Source organism: Macrobrachium rosenbergii, chromosome 48, assembly GCF_040412425.1.
Source record: "Macrobrachium rosenbergii isolate ZJJX-2024 chromosome 48, ASM4041242v1, whole genome shotgun sequence".
Lineage (NCBI taxonomy): Eukaryota > Metazoa > Arthropoda > Malacostraca > Decapoda > Palaemonidae > Macrobrachium > Macrobrachium rosenbergii.
Genome location: NC_089788.1, coordinates 48773294 through 48800259, shown reverse-complemented (window position 1 = coordinate 48800259; position 26966 = coordinate 48773294). Strand labels below are relative to the sequence as shown.

Below are 26966 nucleotides of genomic sequence, written 5' to 3'. Positions count from 1 at the left end.
TGAATACCTAAGGATAGTAGTCCTAGCACTGGCCAGACTGGAACTTCAGACCATGACCGCATAGTTTTGAGCTGGCAGGCAGCCATGGAGATCAACAGCTGCAACGGTAGCCTGGAATATTTAAGGATGAGCACCTCCTCTTCAGACTTCTCTTGTGACTGGCATCTGAACAGGATCCCAACAAAGGTAAAGAAGTGTTCCACAAGCAGTCTATAAGCTGGATGGTGCATTCATGAGCAGAGAAGCTATCTAAGGTCACTCGCCTTTTCATCAATGAAGTGAAGTGCCTCCTCCATTTGGAATCAGTGAAGCTCCTGCAACCCTATACAAGAAGCCTGCTGTTTCTGCTCCAGCAAAGAACATATTTGATAGAATCAGTAACTGTGTATGTTTGTCAGCTTGCTGACCAGAGATGACTAACATGAAGCAGTCCTGGTTGTACAGGATGTCAGCTTCTGGGAAGCGCTGAACTGGATGTGTGACATTTTCAAAGTAGAGAGGCAGCAGTGGTGATGGAGGTGTTTGATGCAGTCTAGGACTTAATCAGTCCATGACAACTCATCAGACGTGGTGTATAGCTTGCTTATGGTGAATAGGACTTCTGATGTTCTGGCTGATGAGGTTATGAAGAGGGCAAGCAGGGTTTGAGCAAAGTTATACCTAAGTTGATATTGGCCCCCTATCTCTGTATTTTTTTTAATGCTTACAGAAGTTGTATCATACCCAGGGCTGTTCTTTTAGTACTGGACTTTATCCTGCCAGGTGTCTGCAGCCATGTCCCATCTTCTGACAACTTTTCTGTTGTGGAAATTGACACTGCTGAGTGTTTCAAGATTTCGTTACCTTGACAGATTAAGAACAATCAATTTGTTGTTTACTGTACTCAAGAGCTAAGGTACCAGATGATACCACTAAAGCAAAGGGGATAGTGGCATCTCTTCACCATGCTTTGATCTTGAACATCCAGTTGGCAATGTACCTTTTTATGAATATTGTAATGAGATAGGGGTCTTAGAGATATAGAACTTCTCTTACCTGTTCGTGTTCCCTAAGGACTGGACAGTGGTCATAAACATGGGAGTAGCCTCAACCCCAGGCAGGACATACCACCAGGATCCTACATGCAGAAATGAGTGACCAGCCTAGTCACCATATCACATGAGTGGTCAACAGAGGATACCCAGAACACTTAAGTTGGAGATCTTATCTTTCTGCTTCCACTAAACTCCAGTAAAGATACAGCCATCACCCTTTTGACCCAAGAAGGATGGACAGTTAACGGCAAAATCCTCTCCCAAGGAGATAGGAGGAGAAGAGGCTATTCCATCACTGATTCTTCTGCCACTGGGGGTTTGTTTCCAGAAATTTTGGAGATGCAGTTGCCGGTAAGTGCAGACCTGTGATTATTGGAAGTTATATTAGGGTTAACTAGAGCTTTCCGTTTGGCTGGGGGTGGGGGCCGAAGACCCCTCTTGCTGTGGATCTGGTAAGATTTAATACTGGGACCCAGTGAAGTTCCAAGATTTAGTCATCTTTTTCTGGTTCCCTATGGTAATTGAATAGAGCCCATTACAGTATAGTCTTAGATTGTTGAACAGTGTGTTGCGTTAAATTCCTTTCAAGCAGGAAACTATAACCTTAGTCCATCCTGAGTTTCTTGGACTCAAGGATGCATATTTTCACAATGTATGTTTTCCCATTATTGTAAACTTGTCTTCTAGAAAATACCTTCACTTGCTTTGGATTAGGGTAAGTATTCCAGTTCAGAACCCTGTAATTTTGTTTAGCTACAGCACCTCAGGTTTTTACTAGGATTCTGTTACTATTGTCACCATGGGCTTACAGGAGGGGCATGGGGCTGAAGAAGTACCAGGACTTCCTGCTGGCTTTTGATGACTTTGTCTTCAAAGGAGCTACTTGAACACCTGTACTGCCCTATTCAACTCTGTCAACAGTTGGGCCTCCATATCAACCTTGGAGAAGTCAGATATGATACCATCAACATTGGTACCCTGCCTGGGAATGGAGATTGGAAACATTGGAAGTGATGGTTTGCCTGACAGGGAATAGATGCTTGGGATTGTCATCTTTGATGCAGAAGTTCAGTCACAGTCCAGACCTGCCATCCAAAATATGATAAAACTCTTGACTGGGCACTTAACCTCTCTAGAGAAACTTGTTCCTTGTATATGTTTCAGTATGTGGTTTCTGCAGCTGCGGTTATGGGATGCTGGTTGGCCAATTCCCAGTGAGACCAATTCCCATTAACAAACTTGGACAAAGTCTTCATGGAACTTGTATGGTATCAGGATTCAAGTTGCTTCTTAATTGGAGTACCACAAGTTCCTCTCTCTGGAGATTTTGCAGCTCACAGATACGTTGAACCAAGGTTGGGAGTACTCCTAATGGACCAGCAGATGGCAGGGCTGTAACACATCTTCCATGAATTAAAGACTTTTTTGTCAGAGGCAAGGTGGCAGATGTAGTGACCAATAATTCAATGACAGTGAAGTACTATTTGAGAAACTAGGCTAGCATAAGGTTAGAGACCCCTGCTCTGTTTTGCAGTAGATCTTCGTGTAATTGCCAGTATTACCACAGCTCACAGTTCCCAGCAAAACAAATTATTGCTGAGAGTCTTAGTAAGGAGAGCAGGTTCTTTCCTCAGATTGTCACTTGTTTTAGGTGTCTGCAAGGTTTTTTAGCGCTATCTCATTTCAAGCTGCCAATTTACAGCTGTGCTCAACCAGACCAATTAGCTGGAAAGTGTGTCTTCCTTCCATTTGGTCTCGGAAGTCTTGAACAAACTTAAGCCATTAAAGAACCTCAGGATGACCTTAGTAGTTCCTTTTTGTCTGCAGTATGAATAGTTCCCAGATCTTCACATCCTGTTGGTTGACAACCCTAAGGAGATACCCTTGTGGAAGAAATTTTTCATCAGTAAGAATTCAAAAATTCCTTGGGAACCTTGAAATATAGCTAATTCATGTGTTGAGCCCATCTTGCCAAAGCCATCACCAGGCCGTGCTGACGTTCAATCCTCAACCTGTATCAAGCAGAATTAGTATGGCGAGAGGGGTTTTACTTCCTTATGATTCACTATTCCTTTGATAACAGATTTCTTCCCATTCTTGATATGCCATAAAAAGTCAATTTCAACCATCAAGGATTATCCAAATTAGGATTTGTCACTGATTTTGAAAAGCCTAACCAGGCCACCTTATGAGCCGTTGGAGGACCCATCACTACAAGATCTTGCTCTTGAAGACAACCTTTCTTCAGTACGATTTGTGCTCTCTCTGGTACAGCCTCAAATGCTAGGGGCTGGAGTTCAAGTAGATTGTCTTGTCAGCTGACTTTGTTGCAAAAACCAAAGACTCAGGCAGCAAGGAAAGAGGTCATAGAAATACTATATACTAATACCTGCTTAAGTAAATCTATACAACCCCAATAAAATTTTTTGTAGCAGTTAATCTTCAGCAATACTTAATGTATTAAAGCTGACCAAGACACTGATTTTGACAAAGGTTATTTTCATTTTATGGTGCATCATTCTTTTAAGAGAAAGCTATCACTTACTGGAAAAAGTACTGATAGTATGTATATCACTTCACATCAGTAAGGTGAAGCTTTTTTTGTAAAAGGAATATTCAAAGTAGAAATGCATCTCTGGTTATTTAAATGGCAGGAGGTCTGGTTAAACAAATCATTTATAACTAACTAACTAAATGGCAGGATGAACATAAGGGAAAATAGTATGTAACCTGAAAAAACACAAAATTTTACTAAGAATAATTCATTACATACTTAGGCTGGCTCTAACAAGCCTAGAAGTACTGTAGGTTGAGACAATTTTCCCTGAAATTCTATAAAGTATCATAACTGCTCTTTTATTTCAGTGAATAAATAGCCCTCTTAACCTTAGCCCCTCTCTTAGACACAACTTAATTATTTGGAAATCCACATTACACATCCACTCTATTCGTAATGACTTCATTCACCTGCTTTATGCAAATGAGAGTATACAGGTACTAGGCATTGAATCCACTTTAATTACCTTTAAATCCAAACTTGGACATTTTCTCCCTGTGTAACACTGAAGATTTAATCAGTTTCTTATGAATTTTTTTCTTTTTGTCACCAGTAGACCAATACAAAGATCAGCATTATGGTGACTGACGATTAAATTTATCAAAAAACAGTGTTCTTCTTCCTTAAGATATATCCTCATTTCTTTCTCAATCCTTGTTAAAGACCCTTATTCTTCATTTGAGACGGGCTGGCTGTAAAGTTTTTAATTTCTTGACATCTTAAAACTCCCACGAATGCTTTATTCATATTTACTCAAGACAGCATTACACTTCCTTAACCGTTTTTATTACATAGTTTATGTGCACCCAAATGACTGGCATTACCATAATCATTCTTTCTGGTAAAGTAATTTATATTTTCCTTTTGTGGAAGGATAGCTTCTTTGTAATTTTACGTACCTCCTGCCATTGGAAGTCAAGTTTCTTACTCTTTTATATTTTGATGCCTTACAATGAGTTGAAGTTACAATAGCATTTTTAATGGAAGTGTACCCTTGTCAACAAATGTCACATGAAATCTTATATCTAGGTTCGAGTGAAGACCAAGAAGAAATACGAGAACTTCGAGAACGTCTGATGTCCATGAGAACTCCAGGAGCATATGAAGACACAGGTATGAAATGTGTTGTGATGTGATATCTATCAATGACATGTGTAACATTTCTACAGATACGATTACTCTATAAGGTTCGATTAAGAAATGCCAGTGTCACCAGAACAAGGTCCTTCTTAGATATTACTGTATTTTTTCATTTTTTGACATTTACTACTCAAAAGAATTATTATATGGTTTGTGTAGGTTACATACAAACGCACAAACTCATTCGTAGGCGTCGGGGAACTTGCTACAACTTGTTTTGGTTTGTGCTGTTACACTTATGATTTTTTTATTTATATTTTACACTATTCTCATCTATATTTTTACTGTTTTTCTCATTTCTTTTCATATTTTCACACCCAAATGATAAACGCAATTGTGTACATAGGGCACGTACAAACACAAACTTATTTGCTGGCGTCGGAGAACTTGCTACAGCTTGTTTTGGTTTATGATTTTTTAAAATTTACATTTTACACTATTCTTATCTATATTTTTATCGTATTTTCTCATTATTTTATTTTTACAACCCAAAAGATAAATGCAATCATGTGCCTAGCATACGTACGAATGCACAAACTCATTCCCTGGTGTCAGGGAACTTGCTACAGCTTGTTTTGGTTTGTGTTGTTACGTTTATGATTTTTAAATTTCTTCTATAGGCTACAGTATTCTCATTTATATTTTTAATGTGTTATCTCATTTTTTATTTTTACAACACCAAAAGATAAATGCAGTCTTGTGTTTAGGGTACATATGAACGCACAACTCGTTCGCTGGAATCGGATAACTTCCTACAGCTTATTTTGTTTCTTGATGTGACGCATTTGATTGTCTTAATTATATTTTATGCTATTCTCTTAATTGGTTCCAGAAGGCACAGTGCCAAACAAATTTTTCCCATAAAGAATAATGTATAAAGTGAATAATTCATACCAGACCACCCCAGACAATGCCATTGTTAATAGGCATTTTTTGCAACGATGGGATTATACTTCATTTTTATGCAGCATAATCATAAATAAAGAAAACTAATTAGATTTACCTCAAATAAAACAGGTTTTGATATAGGAAAACCCTATTTCTGAGTTCGTCCCTGTGTCACCCGGTGAAATTCCTTTCTTGCACGAATTTCTAGGTATAAATATTGCTAAATATACCAGAGAAAAAGCTATCAGGAATGCTGGGGTTACTACCCCCAGATCGAGCGCCTTCTTATACCAAGAAGGCGTCGGCATGGATAAGGGTGAGTGAAGAAATCACAACCACAGAACCACACTCAAAGACATCCTAATGGCAAGTTCCTCGAAGAGCGAGAGCCGCATCAGCTCCCACATCACCCACGCCACAAGCGCACTTGCGCGCCTATCTGAACTTCTTTCCATTTCTAGCACGTGATTCGTTGCCAAATTTTTGGTGCTTTGTGCATTTTGGCTAATTTTTCGCCTTCCAGTGTCGCCGAAAGCAGCCTACTGTATCCAAGTTAAGTTCCATCTTATTGTGGGGTTTTTATGATAAGTTTGGCTGTTCTTCTGTTCGTATTTATTATTTATAATGCGGTTCTGCTATGACGCCACGGGCGTCTCTAGTCAGCCATGTCAACGCGAGGCACTCGCTCCAGCTTGTTCTGTTTGGGCTTTCTTTGTCGATTACATTGCTTATCGTTATTTCTAGATTCATCCTGGTGGCGCTCTTAGGCTGGGTTTTTTCGGTGTTTCTCTAATCTATAATTTTGTTGAACCGCATCATTGGGGTTCCGGCATTTGGGTTCCCACATCTTCCCGCTTTAGGTAACTTGGTGATGTTTCTGATAGTTATAGCTTTATAATTATTATAATTATTTGCTTGTGCTTGACGCCATGTTTTCAATCGTTTAGAATTATTAATTGTTACCGTAGGGGCGCCAGGTACAGTTTTACTGTTTACTCTGTCACTTCTTCCTCGGTTGCCACGCGCCTAGCACACAAGATTATTTTATTGTTTAATGTATATATGATGGTGATTTATTATTATTCTGGTTAACTTCTTTGTGGGTTTCCATCCTGCCTAGTGTATGTTAGGCTTTTTATTTTGCGCTTTCTTTGGCCTCCTGCCCCTCTTTCACCCTGGGTTAGGTTAGGCGAGCTGGAGGGATCAGCAGGTGGAGTGGAGTTTCTGTTGTTGTTCCATCATCCACTGACCGTTGTTTGGGTTGTGGAGTGAGACTTACTGTCTCCTTCCCTTCTTTAATACGGAGGGGTAGAGGTTTTTCTGTGGGTGTGTCTCCTCCATGCTTTTATAGCATTCCCTTCTTCGGCTCTGGCTGGTCTTCGCACGGAATTTCTCTCCGTTGTTTCCTCATCCTCCCTTCCTTCTCCCTTTATTTCATAGGCTACGCCTATGTGTGGGGTGAGAGCATAGAGGCCTTAGGTCGCTATTCCTTTCCTCTTTCTTCTGGGTGGCCAGATCTCCTAAGCTGGTATTGCTTTACCTAGCGTGCTTGTGTTTACAGTTGGAGCAGGTGAAGGATTCTCTCTAGTCTCCTGCCTTTCCTCTGCTCTGGCCTACTCCTCTTCCTTACCCCACCAACCCTCCCCTCCCCTTCCTACCCTGGTCTACCCTGGGTCCAGCTCTTTGTCATCTTCTCGCGCGGGTGACGTTGGTGTCCGACGACCACCCCGAGTTGTTGGATCTTTCCTGGTGGAGGGATTCGCTCCCTCCCAGGGCTGGTCCCAGATGGCATTTTTCTGGCTCAGTGTCTCGTTAACCCGCTCTCCTAGGATCGAGCAGGTTTTCGAACTTTCTCAGGGTTACTTTTTTCTCAGCCTTGTCCCGCTCGCTCCTGGGCGCTCGGGATGCTCTAGTTGGGCTGACTGGCCACACCTGCCGCTGTGATCTGTGGTGTTTGTAGCCTCACCCTTCTATTGTTCTCTAGCGGTAGAGGCTTGGGATCCCCGGAGGGGGTGGTGCCGGACTCCGGGGAATGCTGATTTTTATGTCATTGTTAACCGATTATGTTACCATCCTCTGTATTTTTATATATATGCATTTATTTTGTTCCCGGCGGCTCATCCCGCCATCAGATATATATTTGTTTTCTTGTTATTGTTATCAGAGTCCGGTGATCCTACCCTTGGGTTCCGCTGTTTTATTCCCGGCATCCCTTGTGGTAAGGGTCCTGTTGACTCGCCTTCGTCTACTGGAGTGGCTCCGCAGTCGAGGGGCTTTGCTTAATTGCTTAAATTTGGTTATTTTTCTGGGTAGGCCCGCTTCTGACGGAGTTTTTCATTCCGCCGGAGTGCTCCGGCAGTACAGTTTGAAAATACCTGTGCCTGCTTAGTTTAAGTTTCTTAGAGTGGTAGGTTCATATACTGTTCACACTTACAGACTGTTCGTTGTGAGGAGCCCGGATGTACCGCCACCCTCCACCAACCCTACTGGCATGTGGTGTGTCGGACTCCACGCTTGGCTGTGCGTCCAGCTTGATGACCACTGTCTGGCATCCGGACGGGCTGTGTGAGGTTTGCTTCGCACCTGTGGATGCATCCAGGACGCAGTCGTAAGCTGCTTACTTTCGCTTCTTCACGCAGTTACAGTTTGCTATGTTGTCATATCTTGTGTTCTAGCCGTGATATATTTTACAGTATATTAGCCCTTCCTTGATTCCCTTCGCCCTTTCAGGCCGACGAGTCCTCCAAGAAGGAGGCCCTAGAGTCTCTCCGCGCCTGGGTGGCTGGGTTCGAGGAACGCTCGGGTCAGGGAAGGCCTACGCCCTCGACGGAAGCTGAGGGACTTGAGCCACCCCGCGCCTGTGATCGCTGGCGCTGTACCAGCTGATGTGGCCGCACTCCATCATCAAGCAGATCCGGTCGTGACCCAGCTACTACAAGAGGACCTCGGCCGCGGAGGTTTCGAGGACGTCGCTTCTGGGATTTGGACCTGGAGCCCATGAATGCAGCAGGACCAGGAGGTAGGTAGAGAGGTAAGTGAGGTGGGGCGGGCGCCTTTGATCTCCCTTCATCCTCTGTATCTTCTTTCAGGGCTTCATAAATCTTCTTTCTATCTTGAGGGACAGGGCTCAGTCTACTGTCCCCAAGTTGAAGAAGTCGTGAAGGCGAAGGCTTCAAGTCCTCGCCTTTCCCGCAAGGCATCCCTTCCCTCTGGCCAAAGCCAAAGGTTGTTGAACTCAGGCTCGGGAGCAAAACCAGTACTGGTAAAGGAGCGAGTGAAGATAGGCCAGGCCCAGCCTGCCTTTGACCCTGAGGCGCTTTGTTGACAAGTTGTTGGAGAGGTTCTCTACGAGGTAGAGGCCACAAACTTTCTAAGTTGGCGGAGAGGTTTGTGGTTAGGAGACTTTCTTGCTGATATGGCATAAGCCTCGTGGGGCCGACCACACCATCAGGGATCTCCTGACACTGCTACCCTCCTCCTTTTGATGTAGGAACCCATGCATGCTTTTGCTCTTCGGGTTATCCGCATGAAGACACTCCTGACCACAGGTCTAGGCCAGGCGCCCAGAGGAACTGGAGTTCTTCCTGGCTGATCTCTTGCCCCCCTACCCAGGCTTCGTTAGGCTGACGGAGGAAGCCTGGGTACGCTCAGACAAGGTCCCTAAGGAGACGGTGATCTTCCCTAGGGATCAGGCGCAATCTGCTCTCTTGCACACCTTTTCCGAGTGGCGGGCGGAGAACACGGAGTTGACCCCTTCATGGCAATCACTATGCTTTCTCGATGTTGCCCACTCCTGCTCGAACAAGGTTGCTATCGCAACCGGGCTTCAGGCTTGCTTGGATGGCAAACCTTTGCCTCAGCTTCTCGGGAATCAGATCCTACGTCTCTGATCTTCCCAGGTGACGAGTTCTTGGGAAACGCCCGCCCACATTTACTGTCAGTAAATTGACGATTGCGCCGTCAAACCAGTTCGGGCGAGCAGCTTCTAAGCTTCCGGAAGTTTCCTGAAGGCTGAGTTCGAGGCACGGTGTCGCTGTTGCCTTTTGAACTCGCTGTGCCTGTCAGAAGCGACAATTCCCCATCCCCTCTTGCAGAGGAGCCATTGTTTCAGGTTCTGGACTAAATCCCTGCTAGCAGGGTTCCAGTCGACCTGTATGACTCATGGTGGCAAAGATGAAACTGCCGTGAAGTTCATCTTGCTGATGCCACTATCTGTCATGAGCCTAACAGACTCATGAAGAGTTCTTCTGGGGAGACAATCTTTCTCAGAAGATGAAGTCTCCAGTGTCCTGGGCGAAGCAAACTAGGGCTAACTAGAGTTCATATCTCGGTGGCATTCCACTTTGCCGGAAGACCCCTGGAGTCTAGCGGTTCCCAGAATAGGCCTGGGAAATGCTATAGAAAGCGCCAGGAGACTACAGCACCAGACGTTGTTCAGGCAGTTCCTGTCTCGACGTGAGCCAACTGGCCCACCCCAAGGTCAATCTCAACAGTATGTGCTGGTTCAACCAGCTCATCCCTTTGCTGCGCCTACGTGACGCCTTCCTCGCCGGCGAGATAACCCTACCAGGAAGGCCGTGGGGTCTTTCACGCCTTAATAGGAGCGCAAGGGGGTTAGAGGTCGAGCCCCTACAGAGGCAGGGCTGGATCCGCTTTCCCGGGGGAAGTATGTCGCGGTAGAGGAAACAAACCTGCTTCCCTCCCACTGAGACCAGTCAGGTAGGTGGACGCCTATACTGGTTCAGAGACCAGTATCCTGTCCTTGGGCACACACACAAACAAATATCTATTGAGCTGGATCAGGACCCTCCTCCCCTGACCAGGTTTTATCATCCCCTCCTCCAAAGCCCTACAGGACTTCAGACGGAGCTTCTGAACAAGAGATAATAAAGAAAGGAGGCACCTCAAATTTCTATGCAGGCTGTCTAATGTCCCCAAGAAAGATTCCGGCCAGCAAAGAGTGATTCTGATCTGTCGCTCTAAATCTCTACATACAATGCGACAAATTTCCGTGATGCTACAGTTGCCTGGCACGGACTCTACTGCCACATGGAGCCGCTACCACTCTATCGCATCTTTCAGACGCTTATTACGTCTCCGTTGCGTGGGAACTTCTCTCCCTTCCTGGTTTCAGACTAGGGAAACAGGCCTACTCCTTCAGGTCATGCCTTTCGGTTCAATATAGCTCTGTGATATTCACGCAAGCTGGCGTTAGCGCGGTTCAGCAGCTACGGTCCTGGGATCTCCTAGCAGCATACCTGGACGATTGATAATCTTGGGCCCCAAACGCATAGGATGCCAGCTACAGCTATATGATCGAGTTCCTGGAGTCGGCTAGGGCTTTCAATTGAATGTGGAGTAGTCCCGGCTGACTCGGAGTCTCGGTTTCAGTGGCTGGTCTCCAGTGGACCTAACTGCACAGGCTATCCCTCCGCCGCCAAGCTGAGGGAGATAGCCGCTACCAGAAAATTTCTCTGAAGGGCAAAGCAGCATCCCGCCGGGTCTCAAGAGAGGATTCTCGCCCCTTCAGTTTGCTTCAGTGACACAGACCTGCTCTTGAAAGCAAGACTAAAAGACATAAACAGAGGTAGCTGGAGACGAGCTACTGTCAGGCTCAGACAGAGTCTCTTCAACTCAAGAAATCTTGAAGACAAGGCTTCACCATGGTCCACAGTCAAAGGCTCAAGTCTGTCCCCTTCAATTTCCCAGCTCTGGTAATCCACACAGACGCCTATTGCTGCTGGGAAGGGTATTCACCCAAAACAAAAGTACAAGGACATGGTCTATAATGTTTCGGACAGTTCCATATAAACACCTTGAAGCTACGCAGTGTTTCTAACTCTGAAGAAATCCTTTGACTCGGCCAACAGATTCACACATCAGGCTGGTGTGTTAGACAGCGCCAGGTGGTTCATTGTACAAATAGCGCCTCAAATCGAGTCGCGTAAATCAGGTGATGTTAGCTATCTTCTCCTGGCGAACAAGCACGGCTGGCATCTGTCAGCCACCCACCTAGCGGGGCTGCGGAACGTGGTGGCGGATTCTCTGTCCAGAACTACTCCGTTGGAGACGGAGTGGTCTCTGGACGGGAATCGCTCAATTGATTCGCCGGGTTCCGGGATCAAGTGATCTGTTCGCCACGGAGAGCAATCACGTTTCCCTGTTATGTGGCTCCCAATCTGACCCTCTACATGCCGCCTACGCCACGGACGCAATGACTATAGATTGGAACAATGGGAGAGGATCTACTTGTTTCCAATAAACATGTTGTTGAAAGTACTGCACAAACTCAGGTCATTCATACAATTCAGCCCTGGTAGCCCTCATTGGCCAAAGAGCAACTGGTTCCTCTGCTTCTGAGCTCAAGTTATGTGGCTACTGATACAACCCAGACTGACTCAAGTAGTACAAACCAAGACTGCCAGCTTCCTTAAAAAAATTCAGAATGCCTCTGGTTTTATGGACTTTATAAAATTTGCTGCTAAAAAGGGAGCAAAACATTGACCCCCGAGTAGGACGCCTGACGAGGTGAGGGCTGCACCCTGGCCTTCCTAAACGGGGTCCTGGACGAATCATCCTACATGTTTTTGTCAAAATGGCGTGACATTTCCACATTCGGTAAAATTTTACTGCTTAGGTGAGTCTGAGAAGGATCGCTTTTTGAAGGTTCGTGATTCAAGCTTTAATTTTGTGGAGTTGTGGTGGTTGAGTCACACCCGATAGTTTGGACCTGGAGCAGATGGTGATGATTTTTCCCACTGCTATCTTGAGTATGAACCATCTCTCTGTGATCAGCCCATCGAACTAGGCTGGTTTTTGGAGGTGGGACTCTGGCTTTTGTCCGAAGCCCACGTAGTACGTGGTGTTGAGGTCAGTCCTCATTAGTGGGGGCAGAACTCCCAGCAGGCAGATTGACTTATACCTGGGCCACTGCAAGCGCATTGGTGCTATCCTGGAAGGGTAGGGTATGGGACGGACTGTTGGGAGCCAACTCTCACTTGTACCATTGGTGGAGAATGTGAGTACCTGACTTATCCACGGTACTTTATTGATATAACCACAGTTTTGGGTGGTGGATGAACCAGTTTGTGTGTGGTGGTCTGATGTGTGCATGCTTGGCATCTTGGGGTCTCTTCGTAGTTTTGGGAGTGTGCTGGGTGGGGAAGCTGAGCAGCAGAGCTGCCCAGTTTGTCCTTTTTGATATGCTGGTCGGGCCCAGCGGGGCTCTGGGGTGTCGGGTGTGCACTTTTGGACCTTGCATGTGGACTGGTTTAAACTTATGGATTTGGCTTTTAGTCTCTCCCCTCCCCTGGATCTGGACTCACTTAACGCACTGGCAACGATTTGGCATGAATACGGGTATTTATTATTGTTGACAGAACCAACACCGAGACACCAGGTGTTAATAACCCGTGGATTTGATTCAAATAATAGGGTCCTTTATTGCACTAATGTAAACTTATCATTAGATTACGGTATTTGTTTATACAGGTGAAGCAATTCGAAAAAGTGGAAAGAATTAAATTAATTTAAAAGATGGTGCAGTCATTTTGTGCTTTTATCAAATTTTCTCTCCTGTAAGCTAGTGAGGTCAACAGAGACTCCATGGCCACATTCTAAATGACTCCAGTTGTCAGCACCTAAAGTGTTTTCAGTGAAAATTGAATGATGAGCCATTTGACTTTGTTCCAAAGGCTGAAGAACATGGACCAGTCCCATGTACCAGAGCTCTTCCTCCCCTTTATGGCATGTTGCTATCTACATGAGGGAGGGAAAAAATTTGATAAAGCTGCTGACTCTCTGCATTTGAGAGCAAGGTTGGTCTCAGATCTACTGAAATTTGGAACGGTATGAAAGCAAACCTTCTAATAAAGCTGAAATGAGACTCTGCCAGCTCTGTTAGCTAACTTTAACCTCCTGAAAGTGGAAATATTGAATCTATTTCTTCACAGATTTTTAATACACTGAAAGGAGTAGTTTACTCAAAAGATTTGCATGTTTTTAAAGAGAGGAGGAGATTCTCATCGATGCCCTCCTTGTGTATCTCATGTAAAAACTGGGTGGTGATGAGCTATCCTTTAACCTTCTCCTCCAATTACCTACCTGATACCATCATTGTTGGCCATGAGAGGATGCAGGTTAAAAATATAAAAGAAGTTCTAGGATATCAAATGAAATGCTTTGAATATGGCCACATTCAAAACTCTTACATGTATAACAATAAAGATGTCCTGTGTGCTCTGCAGAGCATGATACCTTGATGATTGCAAGCAGCCCGACACTGTTTTCTTTGGTAAGGGGTGACTGGCATTGTTCAAACTCTAGGGCTTGTCCTAGATATAAATTTGAACAAGAAGTGTTGGCAGTGGTGCAGATAATGAGCAGACATTAGTAGCTGTACACGGTAATGGGGCAAACAAAGTGCCAACACCACGATGCTTCTGTAATAAAACTTATGAAAACTCTTCCAACAATGTAAGGCCACCAATAACTGTGTCTGATAGAAGATATCACAAACCTGGTATTTCTCAACCATAAATAGTAATGAAAATCTCCAACCAGGAGAACTTATTTGGAGTAAGTGCTTTGAAGTCCAATAGCAAAAATTGTACTTCCAAAAGTACAGAAAATTTATCTTATACCACATCCACAGCTGTCAGTCCATCTCCAAAAATATGGGTGCCAAAATCAGCCAATAATTCAGGAAAATATTCTGAAAATACTTCAAACCAAAAATAAGCTAAAGGAACAATCCCAATTAGATAGAGCTAGTTCAGAACCACTAATCCACAGCCACAAACAAAAATAATAATAAACTATTGCTGTAAAATTCACTAAGAAACGCACAAGAAATAGTTCCCCAAATAATGATAATTTTATAATAAAACTTCAAATGGGTTCAGTGTTTTGAAGACATCTCTCCTTAGAAAGGTGGTTCCAAAAGTAGTTTCAGAACAAAAACATCTGAGTTCAGTTCAGTCTTGCCACTCTAAGACAATAGGATTAGTGGTGCACAGAACTACAGCACAATTTGAAACATCAGGTTCATAATAAAAAATATGAAGATCAACCAAAGACCCTTGAACACTAATTCAGATGAAAAGGGATTAAGAAAACACCCTTAAAAAGGAGAATTTCCCACTCCACCCTAGGAACAGTACTTCCTCCAAGGAGTGGAAGTAGCACATTTTACCACCTTAGCATTCTTGCTCGATATTCTTCAGGAACTGTAGTCTCTGTATTCGTACAGAAGACCTTAAAGTTTTAATGTGCATGAATTTAATCCAGGGATTATATGCCTACAGGAAACAATGTTAGGCAACTCTGTTTATAATCCTGGACTAAATTATTCAATATTTAAACTATATCCCCAATTGGTGATCGTGTTCATGGAGGTGCTGCAATTATTATTAATGTCTACAGCACTCCACAAATACAATTAAATACAACTCTACAAGCTGTTGTTGTTTCAGTCATTTTCGAAAAGAGGATAACAACCTGCTCCTTATACCTTCCACCAGACCTTGCTTTTAACAGCTTCCAGGTCCTTTACTTCTCCTAGGTGATTTTAATGCCCACAATCCCCTTTGGGGAAGTCGGTTTTTAGATAGTAAAGGGAAATTAATCGAAGACCTTATTGACAGGAATGATGTTACCCTGTATAATAATGGGTCAATGACTTTCCACAACATTCACGATAATCATTTCTCTGCACTGGACCTTAGTATTTCTTCAACTAGTATCCACCTTGATTTTAATTGGTCTGTTAATGAAGATTTAAATGGAAGTGATCACTACCCGATTCATTTGAAATATGCTCTGAATGCTCCATCTGAAGTTTTACCTAAGTGGAAGGTAGAGGACGCAGACTGGGATAAATTTAGTAAGGGTGTCAATCTAGATAGGGAGTTTGAGTCCTTTCATTCTCATCTAGATGCCTATGATTACTTTATTAATCTACTTGAAGAGTGCTGGAAAGCCTGATTCCAAAAACAAAAGGCAAAACTCGAGACCTGCAGTTCCTGGTGGAATAAGACGTGGTATTCTGAGAAAAGTGACTAGAAATGCTACAGACGTTACAAAAACTAGTGGCTCCTCTCAGTCTAAATTAATCTACAAACGTGCTTTAGCCAAGCAGCTTAGTGCTTTATAAGAAAGCCAAAAGAGAATGTTGGCTTTATCATATTAATGGAATAACCTAAGACCCCACTAAGAGTGGTGTATGAAAACAAGGAAACTGAGTGGAAAATTTTGTAAAGGCCACCATTGCCCTCATTAAAAATAAATGACACTCTAATCACAGAGCCCACTGAAGGTTAATGAGCTAGGAAACACTTTTCTAAAGTTTCCAGCCCTAATAATTATTGTCCAGAATTTCAAAGAATTAGGAATTCTGAAATGTGTCTGAGTTTGATTCGGGAAAATCTGAACCATACAACTAAGGAATTTTCCCTAAGAGAACTTCTCAGAGGCGCTCTCAAGTGAATCCACAGCTCCAGGTGAGGATACAATCATATATGAAATGCTGAAACACCTCCCAGATGATGCCAAAAACATTACTGAAGATTATAAACAAAATATGGGAAACTGGAATTTACCCAAGGACTGGAAAATATCCATAATTGTCCCTGCTAAAAAGCCTAATAAAGATGCTTCCTGCCACCAGCTATAGACCAGCCTTACCAGCTGTGTATGTAAGCTGGGATGGAGAAAATGATAAATACTAGACTGGTTTGGCACCTGGAGACTAAAAGGATTTCTATCAGCCATTTCAATTTGGTTTCAGAAAAACTGCTCCACCCTTGATCCCTTGTTGAGGCTGACCAACCAAATCCAGCAAGGATCTGCCAGCACAGACCATTGGCATATTTTGACTGAGAAAGCATATGATACTACCCAAGAATTGGCATCATGGAAGCAATTGCACAAGATGGGCATATGTGGAAGAATGGTCAGGTTTATATATCTTTATCAGACAGACTTTTTGTTAAGAGGGGAAACTCCTTCCCAACCTTTATGCAGGAGGAAAGGAGTTCCCAAGGAAGCCGCTTAAGTGTAACACTTTTTTCAGTGGCAATAAATAGTGTGATTGGAAAATCTCGCTGTTAAATGCTCGCTTTTTGTCGATGACCTTGCAATATACTGCACAGGATATGATTCCTTGTCCGCATGTAAAAACATTTGCAAAGGTCTACACGCTATTACTAAGGGGCTGATGAGAAATGGTTTCAAATTCTCCTCTTCCAAAACAGTTGCAGTAAGATTCACTAGGTGCCGGGCATGTGGAAGAGGTTCCCACACTTAGTTTGGGAAAGGGTCCATCCTTCCTTACGAGTGAAGTTAAATTTCTGGGATGACTATTGACCATAAATTAACATGGGCTAGCCAACATAAAATGCCCTAAAGTTTAATGTTAAACAATCTATGAATATTTTAAAGGTTGTCTCTGGATTTAGTTGGGGGCTGATAAGAATCCCTTCTGAGGCTATATGACTCTCTGTGTCGATCTAAGTAGACTATTGTCAGATTTATTCCTCAGCCTGTAAAACCAAGTTAAAGGAACTGATGTTGTAATACAACATGGGTTGAGAATATGCCTAGGGCTTTTAGAACTTCTGCCTGTTGAAAGCATTTATGTCGACACAGATCATTTACCCTTGATCTAAGAAGGCAAGAGCTAGGGTTGCGATACAGGCTAGGAAATGAAAGTGCTCCCAAAAATCCTCCTTTCAAGCACTAAAGGAACAGACTCGAAGTTTTTCGCAGTACAAGAGCTTCTAAACCATTCCAATTGACTGAATGAGGATGTTAGGAATAATCACCTTAAATCCCAGAAAGTCCCAAGTAGAATATCCTGTAACTCATGGCTTATCCTAGAAGCATCAATATGTAAGAAACTGTTTAACAAAAAGGACTGCACTGTAGAAGAGATTAGGGAAAATTTTTAGAGCACGATGTTACCTATACTAATTTTACAAAATTTATACAGATGGATCTAAGTCAGATAGTGGTGTTGCTATATTGTTATCCTTGGTGATACAGCGTACACAGCTAAATTACCTGACTCTGCATCAATATTTACTGCCGAATTAACAGCCGTAGTGTCTGCCCTAGATTTAGTTTACCAAAGTAGTGACTCTAATTTTGTCATATACTCAGACTCTAGAAGCACCTTAGAAGCTATTAAAATTTAATAGTTTTCTTATCCATTAATTGAAAAGTTCAGGAGTGGCTTTTTCATATATTGTCGTGTATTTCAGTCTCTTCTGTTGGGTCCTTCACGTGGGGATTCTCATGAAAACGAGATGGCAGACAGGGCTAAAGCTGCTAGTATTTTATCAGAAACCTCTTTAGAAAAGTGCCTCATACAGATCTAAAAGGTCCCATTAGATCTTATGTTTTATGTAAATGGCAAGAAAGGTGGACTTCTCCCCTTCTTGCCAATAATAAGAAATATAGAAATATTAGGGATAATGTACTACCGTGGTCTTCGTCATTCCAGCTTGACAGACGAACAGAGGTTATTTTAACGAGATTAAGGATTAGTACACTCTTGTCTAACTAACTCATCAGTTTATTTTAGAAGGAAGCAGTCTCCAGAGGCAAAAGTTTACTGTGACGAGACATCAACAGGAGCACATTCTGGTGGTCTGCCCCAGATATTTTAATCAAAGAGAGAGATATTTTCAGGTAAATCCCTGTCTGATATTTTGGGAGATGAAGCAGATATTTCTGCTATCATCTCTTTAAAGTGCGTATTAAAATTTTTAACGATATTTAATTTTATTTAATTTATTACATCACGAATTTAATGACATTAATTTTTTTTTTTTGTATATAGCACATCATTCATTAAACTTCATACTCCTTTTTATTGGTCACATCACTTCATTTTATTTATTAATCATTTCTTCATGAATTCATAACCTGAACATAATTTATTTTCTTTTCCATTACGGCGCTGAATGGCCTTGTTGGCTCCCAGTACCTGGGCTTTTGCCCCAAATATCATACATCCATCCAAACATTGACTTCAAGTAATACTCTGTTTCTAGAACTGATACAGATTCACCAGGCAATATGATTCAGCAGTCAAAAAATTAGCATCTTTTTGGAAGGCATCTGAAGCTCAGACTATGACTACTAACCTAGCGGTTAATTTCTTTTAGATCATTGTTTGAAAAGGCCTAGCCTGGCCATCATTACTACAGCTAAATCAGCCTTGAAGAAGGTATTTTTGTATGGTTTTAAGATTGACCCACAGATTCATACTTTTCCCTCCATCCCTAGAGCATGCGCTCTGTTTGAGGTCGCAGAATACTCCACATCTCTGTTACCCACCTGAATGATGTTCTAAAATTAGCCTCTGATATTGATAACTCGCAATGCTGTTATCTGGATCTGTTAAGGAAGACCTTGTTTCTGATTAGCTTAGCTTCAGGTGCCAGAATCTCAGAGCTATCTGCTCTCTCTAGAGGTGATGATCACATTGATTTCCTCCCGTCGGGAGAAGTTCTCCTTTCCCCTGATCATAGGTTCCTAGCGAAAAATGAAGACCCTCAGGACAGGTGGTCCCCCTGGAAGGTGTGGTGCCTCTTCCACAGGACCGGTCCTTATGCCCAGTCTTTACCTTAAAGGCTTACTTACAAAGAACTCCTCAGTGTATGTCGGGTCCTCTCTTTATCAGGGAAAAAGGTGGAACTCTTTCTTTGAATGCTATAAGACAGCAAATTCTGTATTTCATTAAACAGGCCAACCCGGATTCAGTTCCTAAGGTTCATGATATCCCAAGTGTAGCTACCTCTCTGGGCCAATTATTTTCATAATATGAATTTTGCTGAACTTACTAAGTATACGGGATGGAAATCACCTTCAGTGTTTAAACTACACTATCTAAAATCACTCAAGCTCTGAAATTCTCTACAGTGGCTGTGGGGAGTGTCATCCCCACCTTAATTATCCTTGACTCCTTATCCTTTCCCCGCCCACCTGCTCTATTTATTTCTCTGCTCAGCTCTCTCCTGGATCAATCATGCCTCACTGCCTTGCTCCTCATAATTGATACTAGTATTGCCATTATTATTGTTTGTCTTGGTGATTGTGTTTTGTTATGCTGTGTATTTAGATTTAAGCCTAGAGGTACTTGTGTTATTTTATTTTACGCTTCGTGTACCTCACATTTTTTATATTGTATAAGGTATATTGTGTATTTCTCTTATGTATAGTTTATATTTACCTGTCTATGGCATTGTATTGTTGGGTGTTTTTGTTCCACCCGCATTTACCTGTGATTTGATCTCTTTGCTTGCTGAGATATCATATTAAATCTATTTTTTATAGCATGGCTTGTTCATGATCACCTTGTTTATTTTGTATCTTGGCAGTCTTGGCATGACTGCTACTATTTCACCGTGACAGGACGAACTCAGAAAAGGGATTTTGACAAAGGAAAATCTATTTGAGGAGGCCAGGTCACCCGGTGACCTCCCAGTTGGTTTCCCTGCTTTGGCATGCCTGAGGGTGGTGCTAGACTGGAATGAGTTCAGATGGCGCTGGGGTCGCCGCTGGCGGGCAGGAGTGTGGGAGCTTGGTACGTCTTTCGCTTCTTCCGAGGGATTTGCCATTGGGATGTCTTTCAGTGTGGTTCTGTGGTTGTGATTTCTTCACTCACCCTTATCCATGCCGACGCCTTCTTGGTATAAGAAGGCGCTGATCTGGGGTAGTAACCCAGCATTCCTGATAGCTTTTTCTCTGGTATATTTAGCAATATTTATACCTAGAAATTCATGCAAGAAAGGAATTTCACCGGGTGACACAGGGCCTCCCTCAGAAATAGATTTTTCCTTTGTCAAAATCCCTTTTTTGGTAGCCGCTGTGAGTCCTAAAATGACTTACACTCTCATGGTCCCCCTAGGGTTGCATAAGACAGACCACCCAATTACAAAGAATATTCTTCTAGTTGGTCTTGGCCAGAATAGTACTTTTTGGCACAGTAATAGAATATCTCCTGTTCTACAACTACTTAAGCTCTCCATGTCTCACTCGCACAGATGTGACAACAGCCCAATTTGGCCATCTTCATTACATGTCAGGTATGTGCAAGATAAATGTTCACCCCAGTCTCCTGCCTTTCCGGCAGGTAAAGTGAGTGGGTTTAAGCTCCTAATAAATAAATCCCAACAATACAGATTAATTTTTGGTCCGAGGTGTACTATAGTCACAGGTTCTTAACCATTTTCTTTATTCTGGATACCCATAGGGTTTGGCAATAAAGAACAGGAAACAACACACGAACCAATATATGTATTACTGTATTCTTTGTTTCAAAGGTGGCTTACCTAATTATGTTAGGTCTGGCTGCAGGATTATTGTGCCTTCCCAACAATATCTCAGCATGACCACCACTCTCAAGGCAGTAGTGTTTCAGGAATTTTTTATTCAAGATAAAGTCACAGGGTATCAACAGTTTTCTTTATTTCGGATAACCAGTCAGGTCTGGCAATTAAGAACACGAGAGAGACACACACAAACCTCTCAATGTATCATCCATTGTGGTTCTACAGCGACTTACCTAATTATCTGGTCTGGCTGCAGGATTATTACGCCTTCACCAGTTCAGGAATACTGCCTCTAATAACCACTCCTTACACTCAAAGACTTCTTCAAAGGAAACATTTTTTAAGAAAGTTAATGATATACTCACCTTTTGGGTGTCATGCGACTTAGGAAAGGAGTGAGGTTCTGCCTTTTTTAATGAGAGCCACTAAAATAATTATCAGCCCTTGTAGAGAGAGTGGTTTGTTGTGCTAAGGTGTAGGAAAAATAGGACCATCTGGGATGTTTGCCATGACATCTAGGTAAACCTTTAGTGCTTGAACTGGGCATAATATTTTATATGAAGTACTGAGTTCCTTCATCAAAAAAAGAGGATTTTCCCTTTAAAACAATCCTCATTCTTGGCCAGGAATGATAGACCAGGAGACAACAGTAAATGACAATTAGGTGTAGGAGTGGTGAAATGTTGTCTTTGTGTCAGAGAGCCCAGTACAGTATACTAATCCAAGCTCCTGCTGCCAAAGCTGTCAAGAACACTGCCTTCTGCAGCATATGAGTTTTAGTTTTATTGGGCCCATGAATTGAAGGTGATGACAGGAGTCTTAAGAACCTTATTCAGAGACCAGGTAATGGGAAACCTTTCAGAATTTACCTTTGAAGTGTAAAAGACTGGAGAATGGAATTAACAATTTCTGTATCAGAATAAATTCCAAACCATGAGGCAAGGGTTCCAGCAAATGCTGCCTTGTATGCCATTACTGTTGAAATAGCAAGACGTTTGACCTCAAAAGATAATAAAATGTAAAACTGTTTTAACAGATTTCAACTGGGTTCTCAGTGTGGAGGTAATGTAACCACATTTTCCATAAGAACTGGTATGTTGGACAGATGTAGTCCATAGTTTTTGCACTAGGCACCTAGCAATGTTAGGCAAATAATCTTCACAGTGCGACTAGATTTAAAATTCCACGTGAAGGTCACAGCTCAGAAAGGAGGGTACATAGACGACTTCCCCTCCTTCTGTCTGGGATAGAACAATGGACGGCAATGGAATCTATTCTTTTGCCTGTTGTTGAAGGAATAGGGAACCAATGACTGCTTGGCTAATTCAGGACTACTAGGCAAGTGGTTTTGTTGAAAATGAGTAGATTGTTCAAAACTTTAGAAATCTGGGATAATAAAGGAAAAAGGTATATCATCCTCCATTTGTTCCAGACTTGTAGGAATGCTATTGCCTGAATGTCCAGGTTCAGACACACATGCACTGGTAGTTGATTATTCTCACATGTGGCAAACTGGTCAACGGTCAGACTGTGGAAGTATGCTAGCAATTACTGGTCTGAGAGGAGCTCAGCATGAGCCTAACCTCTTTATATAAAAGACATTGCAGTCATATTGTCAGGATCAACAAAATGTGGGTCCTTTTTGGAAGTTTCAATTTTCTGAGATGGAAAGACAGCCGGTAGCCCCAGGAAACTGATATGACACTCCCTCAGAACAGCTAACCATCTTCCCCCTAACTGAGAATCCTCCTAATGTCCTCCCCAACCTATCAAGGAGGCACCCGTGTGTATTATCACTCATATGAATGGTGAAGGTCAGCCTGTTTGCCAGAGACTCCTTCCAGGTCCACGGACAGTGTCTTCCCAACCTCAGATAAGGCACTCATAAAGCCTTTTCTTGGCATGTGAGAACCAGACTTTGTTGAATCCTACAGTCACAAACTTGGGGTTAAATCTACCACGGACCCAAACTGTAACGGGCCCAGACTTCATTTCAGTTTTCATCTGGAAAAGCTGGGATATTCAAGAAATCATCTATGTCCTTCCTTATTCTAGTGTGAGTGCTTTGGGAAGGGACACCTGGCCACAAAGAGTAGCCCAACAGTGTCCCATCCTCAGAAAAAGTCTGCTGGATGTAAGGTAGGACTTGCTGTTATTAAGAAATCTTTTGACTGGAGTCTGTCAACTACCACTCTCAGGTTTCATCAGCACTCTTCTTTGGTGGCTCCCCAGATTAGCCAATCATCCAGGTAGGCCACCAGTTAAAATCCTTCATTCCTTGGCTTCCATAAAATAGGTACAGTATCTATAAAAATTTATGCAAACAAATGTTTGTTTAAATGTGACGGGTCAAGGATCACCCTTTGTTCGGAACACCCTTCGTTTGGAGGAATGCTTCTTGGGGACACTGAAGAGTGGTGGCAAATAAAGCCGCTCTTTTCTATGGTCCCCTTTTAAAAATGGGTCTGGTTAGGAGGGGGGGAGGGTGAGGCCATTTCTAACCTAACCCATTGAGAATTATGTGTACCACAAGGGGAGGACTTCCACTGCATGTTATGCTGTAGAAGAAAACCCCAACCGTGCAAGTCTTATGGGACCCCACCTCTTCCCTTCCATGTAATACACAGTCCAGTCTTGTTTGATTTGAAAGGGGTACTGACGCTATTGTTGTCCTTTCTTCTATTGTCGGAGGGGCCCTTTAGTAGTGACTGGAGTCTTGTATGGGTCTGATTCACATAAATCTTTCTTAGGCTAAGGAAGAGGAAACTCTAAGGTATTGTTTCCCAAATTCTCCTTTTTCAAGAACAGTACATATCGTGCAATTCTGTTGTCGGGCTCATTCAATGAGTTGTGCAACAACAGCCTCTTCAAAAAGGGTCCCAGCAGATAGAGGAAGAAAGCAATAGGGAGGTTACATCGGGGAGCAAAATGTTGGAGCCCATCAATGCTTCCTTTCAAGCCTTAATGCAACACTCCAGAAAGTCATAGTGCCCCCAATAGGCCGGTTGGAAGAATGAAATGGATTTTTTAATTAACTGCCTTGAAGGCCAGCACAAAGTGCTCAGAATGTAAGCGATAAATGTAATGAATAAACTGACTTACCTTGATATCACATTTAAGTAAATAGAGAATTGGAGGTCGCCTTGGTAAATTTTAACCAGTAAATGCTTTAAACTGAATTTATTTACAAATGAAGCAATCAAGAAATTAATATTTAGGGGCTGTCTTAGTAGCAAGCAAGCACATACAAGGTGAAATAAAAGCTCGACACTGTGTAGCAAATAGCTGGATCTGAAAAGGCTACCACCCTGAAATAGTTCAACACTTATTGACTTTACTGCGGACTAGTTAAACGATTTTTGGTTAACGCAACTGGATTCATTATGAGGGGAACTGTTTAGTGCCCCGAAGTGCTAATCAGAAGACTCTTGGACGTGGCAGGATGGCAGTTAAACGTCTACGTTATTTTTGGTTCACAAGGCAGGGGCAGACTGCTCGAAGAGCCAGATAACAGGGTTCTGAAAGAGAATTCCAGGTTAGCATTCAAATCCAATGATTTTCTCTCACATGAAATTACTTATGCACAGTGGAGGAATTGATCAATTAGATTTAATTAGCACATGGTAACACTATGGTGGGAATGATCTAATTATGATTACTGAACTAATTTAATATGAGCTTGGGACAAGTCATGAGGGGCAAGTGGGCTGCTAGGTCTGATTGAACAAAGGGGGTTTTGTTTAGGAGAATGAAAAGTTGGAAATACTGAAAATGGAGAGAAATTCACGAGGAGAAATAGTGGCTGGCGTGAGACTGAATGCTTTCAGACATACCTTATTCCTTCTGTGCATTGAGCTAGTTGCAAAAGACGAATTTTGACCGCAGGAGTCTCATGATCCGTGCCAACTCAAAGAGAAAAGGCCCACACCAACTTCATGCTGTGGCAGTCGTGGAAGGAGTGCTTGTCTCGGCCAGGTCATGGGGCGTCGCATTTGATTTGTTTTTATGGGTTGGGCACAGGACATCAGCGATCTGAAAGCAGTCACACAGCCAGCGAAAGGTCGTAGGGAAAATAGGTCTAATAGCTAAGTCCTTAAGGGTCGGTACAGTAGCCCACTTATGGCCCTGAATGGCTTTTTTTTTTTTTTGTCTCTAATGGGTATCTAACCCCCCAAGCATCAGATGATGCAGGGGCTAACAGGTTATGTTTTCACCCCCAATCCAGGTGATCTAGGGGGTAGGCGTACATAAGTTCACCCGCCCCCCTTATGGCGTCTCCTCCAGTTGCCATTAAATTTGAATCTCTAGCTAACAGGCTGGAGGGACAAGTGCAATATGTATGAAATATATATATTGTTACGTGCGCGTCTTGGCTGATCAGTTATTGTTTAATTTACGTAAAGTTTCACGGCCCTGCATGCCAAGAATACATGTAACCTGTCACTTGAAGCCACGAATTAACCTGAAAGACAGACGTTGATTAACCAAAGGTCGCCAGTTAAGGGTAATTAACCTTAACAAAGAATATTCAAGGAATAAAGACTTTATGATAAACGTCACCAACTGCGGACGCAGAAAAATCTCTTACTTGTTAAGATAGTATTAAATACAAAAGACGCAACAGTCCTTCCAAACAATGAACGCTAGGCATAACGAATACCAGAGTATTAAAATGACTTGCTTGCCTAAATCCCCGAGACTTACTGTGATAATTCGGCTGACGCTAAACAATATCATAATTTGTCTTAGTCTTGCAGTTCGTAATAGCATATCCCGTAAGTGGTGGCTGGAGGATGAAACAAAGGAAACGGAAATACAGAAAAGTTATTAGTCAATCGACGAAGCTTGAACAAGAATCAGACTTACCTTGAACGTCGAGTCGTTTGCGCATACAATGGACACTCGGAAGTCTTGATACTAGTAGTCTTCCCAATTCACTAATTAATATAGACGTAGGAGCAAAAGTGGTGTAAAGGGACAAAGGACACCGTTCCGGCACGCTACACGGCGCACTCTCTCGTTCACGGCCTGTCTCTCTCTGACCTCACTCTGGTTCCCACAAGGTGACTGGCTGCGTCTTTACACGACGCCCCAGGCACTCCGACCTTGACAAAGACATCGCCAAATGTGTAGGGTAAAGGGAAAGACAGCTTAAGACCACCATTACTAGAGATTATTGAGTGAAAACCCTCTCTGAGGTTTAGGTCCCTAATGCCATCGGCATATTTTGTTTTTGAACTGCCCAGCCTATTCCTACCTATGTGAGGACGCCGTCTGTCTCTGCTGTGATCGTTATTTTGAATTGCCTGGCCTACCTGCGGGACAGAGATGTTCTCTGTCGAGGTCAGTCTGACTAATATTACTACACATAAATACATTGAGGGCAAACAGCAGTAATATTAAAAGAAAAAAATGTAAAATATATATATATATATATATATATATATATATATATATATATATATATATATATATATATATATATATATATATATATATACACAGGCGGTCCCTGGTTTCTGACGGGGTTCTGTTCTTGTGCCGCGTCAGTAACCGAAAAATCATAAGCTGGAAAATCGTTGAAAATCGTCAAAAATCATAAGAAAACCTTACTTTTAATGCTCTGGGTGCATTGAAAACGATGTAAACTGCATTATTATTGAGTTTTACATAAAAACCTTCAAATTATGATTATTCTGCCGTTTTGGGGCCATATTTCTTCCGTCGGATCGGCGCGACGACACGTCGTAACCCCGAACATGCGCCGTAAGCCGGGAAATAATTTCTGATGAATATATTTGAAAAGCGTCGTAACCTCGAACGTTGTAAGTCGGAACCGTCAGAAACAGGGGACTGCCTGTATATATATATATATATATATATATATATATATATATATATATATATATTTATATATATATTCACATATATACATGTACATACATACATACATACATATATATATATATATATATATATATATATATATATATATATATATATATATAT

General features: G+C 42.4%; 1 protein-coding gene across 1 annotated transcript in view; it reads left to right on the top strand.

Moving 5' to 3' along the window:
* Nucleotides 1–26966, top strand: part of LOC136831091 (probable E3 ubiquitin-protein ligase HERC1) — an 801341-nt gene that overhangs the window by 328953 nt on the left and 445422 nt on the right. Inside the window, exon 29 of the mRNA XM_067091041.1 lies at nt 4621–4704. Coding sequence (XP_066947142.1) covers nt 4621–4704 — 84 coding nt within the window. The remainder of the gene's footprint in view (nt 1–4620; nt 4705–26966) is intronic.